This window comes from Liolophura sinensis, chromosome 11 (assembly GCF_032854445.1).
Source record: "Liolophura sinensis isolate JHLJ2023 chromosome 11, CUHK_Ljap_v2, whole genome shotgun sequence".
NCBI lineage: Eukaryota > Metazoa > Mollusca > Polyplacophora > Chitonida > Chitonidae > Liolophura > Liolophura sinensis.
The window spans coordinates 22,152,798-22,159,741 of record NC_088305.1 but is presented as its reverse complement, the minus strand read 5'-3'; the positions used below and the strand labels follow the sequence as shown (position 1 = coordinate 22,159,741).

General features: G+C 49.4%; 1 protein-coding gene across 1 annotated transcript; it reads right to left on the bottom strand.

The window, feature by feature from the left end:
- Positions 1 to 2,944: 2,944 nt before the first annotated feature.
- Positions 2,945 to 5,794, bottom strand: LOC135478194 (prostatic spermine-binding protein-like). The gene is made up of 3 exons (XM_064758466.1): positions 5,672 to 5,794; positions 3,899 to 3,985; positions 2,945 to 3,487 (listed from the first exon to the last, which is right to left on the bottom strand). The coding sequence occupies exons 1-3, from the start codon at positions 5,792 to 5,794 to the stop codon at positions 2,945 to 2,947; spliced, it is 753 nt and encodes a 250-aa protein (XP_064614536.1).
- Positions 5,795 to 6,944: the final 1,150 nt, after the last annotated feature.

The window sequence follows — 6,944 nt, the reverse complement described above, 5'->3', positions numbered from 1 at the left end:
GGCCTAGATCTCCACTTGCCTTGGGGAGGGTACAAAAAGACCAGAGGCTTTTTACTCTTCCACAAAAAATCCCGACACATCCCAACTAATGTGTTCTCCTTATCCGCCGGCAAGTCAAAAACTGAGGCAACATACCACAATTTCGACATTGCCAGCAAAGTTTAACACAAGGACTCGCCCAACAATGCTTAGGCCTCTCTTGCTCCACCCCATGAGGGTGCTGCCGACCTTCTGGATGCGGTCATTCCAGTTAACAGAAGCCGCGTTTTTTGCACCTTGTTTTACCCCCAAGAGTTTGACGTGATCCTGTGACCATTCAATACCCAAAGGAGTATCAGCACGACCCCTCCAAGCACCCAAGAATAAGCCTTTTGACTTGGATCTGTTGACTTTGCAGCCAGATGCTTTCTGGTACTTGTTCAAGATCGTCTCAGCAATGTGGAAATCTTCATCATCTCCCACGAAGAGAGATGCGTCGTCGGCATACTGGGAGATTTTGATCGGTTCTTCGGCATCAGGGAATCTCACTCCCTTCATGTCAGAAGACCTCACAACCACCCCAAGAACCTCTGCGGCCAGAACGTAAAGCAGGGGAGACAGAGGACAGCGAACTCCACGCTCGAGGAGAACAGGGTCACCAATAAAACCATTCACCATTACACGACTTACAGGGGACTTGTAAAGAAGCCGGATCCATTTACAAAAAACCGGCCCGAACCCCATCCGCTCCAACACTTTGTTCATAAAAGCCCATTCCAAACGATCGAAAGCCTTCTCGTTATCAAGGCTTATGATTGCCGCCTCGATATCCTCGTGTTCGACCAGCTCTATAAGGTCCCGAACAAGGAAGCTATTGGTAAGGATTGACCTCCCTGGCACAGAACAGGTCTGATCACTGTGAACAACAAGGCCCATCACGGATCCAAGTCTGCGGGTTAGCGCCTTCGTGATGATCTTATAATCGGCACACAAGAGTGAAATCGGCCTCCAATTCCGCAGGTCCTCTTTTGGCCCCCGCTTGTGAACGAGCCTGACAAGAGCCTGCTGCATTGAATTGGTTAACTCACCCTGCTCAAAAGCCTCGTTGGCACCGTCCAGCAGGATAGGGCCTAGCACATCCCAGAAAGCCAAATACAGTTCGACAGGAAGACCATCGATACAGGGGGACTTGTTCAGCGTCATGGATTTTGCTGCAGAATGCAGCTCATCCAAAGTGAACGGCTGTTCACAGATAGCGGCTTCCTGAGGAGGCAAGATCTGGGAGATCTGGGAGATCAACTCCTCCATGCAATTTCTCTCAACTCCCTCTGAGGTGAAGAGGCTCTGGTAGAAATCGCATGTGGCCTGCAATAAATCCTTGGTGGACCGGACTGAACGGCCATCAGGAGTTGCTACTTCGCGGCTAAGTTTTTCAGTAGCACGCGACTTCTCCAAAGAACAGAAATAGCGAGTGGGGTTCTCACCTTCCACCTGCCACTTGACTCTGGCACGAACGGCGGCTGCTTTATAAGACTGTTGCTCACCAGCCCGCACTTTACGTTTTAGACCTTCCAACAGGTCAACTAGATGGGTCTCCCCGTAACTAACTATTTTAGAGACTTTGTTGTAATCCTTCAGCAGTTTACGTTGAGCCCGTTTACGGCGACGTGCCCTAGCCCTACTGTACGACAGTGCCACCCGCTTAAGCCCAGATTTGCCCTCCTCCCACAATTCACCAGCAGACCTAAAAGAATCCCTCTCTGACATCCAAGCGGCAAAATAATCTCGCATGTTCTTGTGAAACTCTTCGTCATTCAAAAGGCTGACGTTGAGCTTCCAGAACCCCTGACCTTTCTCTACCCAAGCCCCTGAATCAAATTTGGCTGTGACCTTAGTATGATCAGAAATGGCAGTGGGTTCATGACCTGCATGAACCAGATGTCCAAGGAGATCCTTGCTACAATACACTCTATCCAGACGCGAAGAGTGCGCACCAGTTGGCGAGGTCCAAGTGTATTCATGGGCATCAGGATGAAGGAACCTAAAAGTATCCGACAGAGAATATGTTTTTATCAAAGTTGCCAAAGGAGCAGTAGACGAATCAGAAGCTACCGCGGCCGTGCTTCGCCTATCTAATAGGGGATCTAAGACGCAATTGAAATCGCCGGCCAGGAAGACGTTGGCGTTTGAATCACCCAGAACTCTTTCTAGACCTTGGAAAAACCGACGACGGTCAGGAACATATGTTGGTGCATGTACGGCGACAAACGTAAAATCAAAGCCTGAATACTCCGCCTCAACCTTGACCCAACGACCACCGGGATCAGTGACAGATGCCACTATGGTCCCCGAGGCGAGGAAAGGACCAAGAAAGACAATAGCCGTGCCCGAGCCGGAAGAGGAAAAGACTTTCCTTTTCACAGCTGTTTCAAACCGGGTTACGTCATTGACGTCAGTAAAATGCGTCTCTTGTAGAAAAGCAACATCTGCTTTTAATGACCTGAAGGTATGGCCAAGGGAAAATTGCTTCCAGTCCGAAAGCAAACCCTGAAAATTTAGTGAGACAACATTCAGAGCCATTATGGATCTATTTAAGTTTTGTTTTTCTCGACTTCTTGTACAGGGCAGCCTTGCGTGCAGCAAAGTCCTCCTGGGACAGGTAAATGACTTTCCTCTGTTTCCTGACTTTCTCAATTTTTGAGTCGCGGCGCATGGTCCGATAATGGACTCCTAAAGAAGTGGAGACAGGGACTAAAACCTCGCCTTGATCGTTAGCGTATGCCGGCATTGACTCGTCTAGGTCTTCTCCCGGAACGGAATCCTCCATTTCCGATGTCGTGTCGTCCATGGGGATAACCGATCCAGAGGCTTCAATGCCGCTAACTTGGTCTTTTGGGGTGTCTACAAAAATGGCCTCTGAAGCGGTGCTCCATAATGACTCATTTACATCTTGTTTTGCAATTGGCTAGGAAAAGGTAAATGATTGACTCCACACGTCTTGTGAAGAGTCTTGCTCGGGAGACTGACCGGTCGAGCCGTACGGAACCAACGGTTCAGTGAAACTCAACGATGCTTCCTCCTGTTTGACCTGGCTAGAAACTGATGAAGTACCATTATCTGCATTTTTGTCCACATCATTTTCCTCCTCTTTACCCCCTTCATTCCTACCACCCTCCTGCCCGTCCTTACCATTATCCATAGCATCTTTATCATTCCCGTCCTCTGCCTCATTCACCTCATTTTTATCATCATTACCCACTACATCATTGCTACTCTCCTGTCCACCATCCGTATCCCCATTTACCATTTCATAATCATCCTCAGCCTCATTACTATCATCCGTGTCATCATCACTGTCATCCTTTCTGTCATTATCTCCCTGCTCATTGTCATGATCATCATTATTCATATCCTCGTCGTCCTTATTACCACTATCATTCATCGCAACTGCGATGTCATCTTCATCTCCACTACTTGTCCCATTGTCGCTACTCTCAGTGTCCAGATCCTGAGGACAATTCTTTTGAAAATGACCTTCTTGCTTGCAAATCAAACATTTGTTTCTCAGTGGGCAGTCATTTTTGAGGTGGTCTGTCGCCTGGTGACAAGCTCGCACCTGCCCTCTGTACCAGACTGGTAACCGAAAAGATGCTCCCACCCATATGGCTACAGGAATGGTGGACGAAATGTTGCTCATCCATATTCTCCTAACCCCATTTTGCAAGGTTCTGTCGAACAGGTAGCATTCTCGTTCGACAGAGTGCACCGTTCCAAACTGTTTGAGAGCAGCCCCTATCCGTTCATCCGGAATCTCATAGGGGCTCTTCACCTTAACCAAAGTTCTGGATTGCTCAACTTCATAAACCGGACAGTTTACTCCATTAAGCACCAGATCTTCATTAAGCAGTTTTTACTTGACCTCCTTATTGGCAACAGTGACATTCCACAGATCCCCAGTAACGTGGACCAAACCCCTCAACACTTTGGGTCCGCTGCCGATGCGTTCCTGCAACCCATGATAAACTTCAATGGCTTTTATATTGCCTTTAATCCGCAATTTAAGGCTAAGAGGTCTTTTAATCCGGAAAGCCATTCTGGTGGTGGTAAAAAAAAAAACCCGCCCAACTGTGTTGACGGCCAGTCAGGTACTGCACTGCGTGCTCAACCCCTTCACTGATCAATGAACAGTGGCCAATGAACTTCGTGCAAGAGTGCACGAATTTGCTGCCTGTTATTGACAAAAGCCTTTGTGTGCCCTGCTAGCCCGGGATGAATGGCGCTCCACCGGGCAAGCTGACATTGTTCACTGTTCTATGCTGTAACCTGTATAGGCCTCCAGCACAGGCCACGACAACCGGTGCCCGAGCCAAGACGCGCGGGCTGGCCCACCGGCCAAGCCGGCCAAACACCAAAACGTCAAAAAATTAGTCAAAAATATGCAATTTCTGACTACAAACTATATCTATCGACAGCTCGTGACAAGAGATATCTGTGAGTATCAGAAACACACAAGAAATCACTGGAAATCCAGAGAAATGAAATCTGACAGATGGAGCGATCTGACAACACGTCTGACCTCTAAAGCTCTTATCTATCTATCGTTTTGATTGATGTGGCTAGGGTTCGGTCGGTGACGGCATTAGAATGACGACGGTGTCTTCTTTATGTCTTTTCTAGCCTGGCGAAGTTCCGTACAACGCCTCAATGGAAGGAATGGGTAGCTGTCGTCAGCGACCTGCAAAGCTACACAAGGGTATTTCGTCATATGTTTGCGGATGGTAGGGTGAACGAGGGCCGACTGCAGGTGCTGCGAGCGTACACTGAAGACGTCTGTTAGCATGTCGAGGATTCCCGACCTATTCAAGAGTATTACGTAGAGATTGTTCGTCCCACGTTAATGTACGAAGTGCGACTCCCGCCCAACCACACAGAGGTCTATCAACGCTCCGTGTTACATACCTGTACATTGCTGTAAATAATAATAATACTGTTACCTTACTATGGAATCCATCCCCGGTTTTTGTGTTTTCTTTTTTTTATATGGACTGGGTCAGTGTGTCAGTGTGTCATGCTAGGGCTGGTATCTATCCCGATAGCTCCTATGTATTATGTATGGACGCACCAGCTGGCTGGCAACAATGTATACAATGTATACAAGGCGCAGCCGAGCAAAAAAAAAACACATGTCCAAACAAAAACCACGTGCCAAAACAAAGCACAGCTGACAACATTGTTGGCCTGACTGCAGGCTGGCTGGCGGGTAGGATCGCTCAGCGTGTCTTTGCAACACTGTTCGCCCAGGAAGGCTCACTGCTGTAGGCAGAGGGTCGGTGTTATGAACCTGTCGGTGGGATTTTCCTGTCTGGCTACCTGTGGGTTGTGGTAGGGATGGCTGGATCGACACCACACCCAAACATACAGGCACACTGGAGACTCTACTCTACTATACTATACTATACTCTACTATACTATACCCCACTCCACTCTATACTATATATAGGCGGTCTGAGGTAGGTTCACTCATTACACACAACAGACACCAAGCAGCAAGGACGACGTGGCGGACTATGCCTCGCCTCACTCGCACCAACCCACGGCGGAAAAAAAACCAGTCACGCCGGGTCGTGGTTCAAACCCGATCGATACCGCTCTCCATGCTTTGTATTATAACCCGGACAGTCCAGCGACTTACAGCGGGGTTCAAACCCTGCTCAAGGCAGCTCGACAACAGGGACTCAAAGTGAGTCGAACCCACGTGTCGGCTTGGCTGGCTCAGCAGGACACGTACACACTCCACCGACCTGCACGCCGCCATTACCCACGTAACCGAGTGGTGGTTGGGGGTATGGACAGTCAGTGGCAGGCAGACCTGGTTGACATGACAGCGTTCGCCAAAGAGAATGACAACAACCGTTACCTACTGACCTGCATCGATGTGCTCTCCAAGTTTGCCTGGGTGATGCCACTCCGGGCTAAAATTGGGGCTCGTTTGATCGAGGCATTTCAACAGATTTTCAAGACGGGTCGCCGACCGTTGTACCTGCAAACGGACGAGGGGAAAGAGTTTCTGAACAGACCGTTTCAAGCCTTTTTAAAGGACAAAGGGGTGTTTTTCTTTCACACGTTTAACGAAACCAAAGCCTCCGTGGTAGAACGGTTCAACCGCACTTTGAAAGGTCGCATGTACACAAGGTTGCATGCTCACAACACTCGGCGATACCTGGACGCCTTACCGGCGCTGGTTCGCGGTTACAATCAAGCCTACCACCGAAGCATACGACGAGCCCCTATCGACGTCGCCCCCCAAAACCAGAAGGAAGTCGGCAAGTCTTGTACGGTCCACCCACACCCAAACGTTCGGTCCACCGTTATCGGGCCGGTGATCTCGTGCGTATCAGTAAAGTGAAAGGGAAATTTGAAAAATCATACCTGCCGAATTGGAGCACGGAAATGTTCCACATCGTCCGGTCCCACCCTCGACAGCCTGCTGTGTACACACTGAAGGATTTGAACGGGGACAAATTGCTAGGGACGTTTTACGAAACCGAACTCCAACCGGTGACAGCCGCAGTGGATAAGTTTTATCAGGTGGAGAAGATCTTAAAAAGGGAGCGGCGGCGAGGGAAACTGTACTATTGGGTGAAGTGGGTCGGGTATCCACCCAGCTTTATTTCTTAGGTGCCGGCCACGGACGTGAAACGTATTTAAACCCGAGGCTAACAGGGTCGCTACCACTTCCGACTGACCTGCCTTAAGGGATGGACCGGTGTATACAAGGCTTGCGCGAGAATAAAGGGACCATAGCAGCCGTACTGGGCGTTCTCTTGTACATCGGTGCTTTAGTGGGTGGATTGGCTGTGGAACTCAGCCTACAACTGCTCCAAGACCAGTCAACCCTGCAATATCTACCCCGAGCTGGGATCGAACTCCCACGTCACAACCCTCCACACCCACACTACACCTCC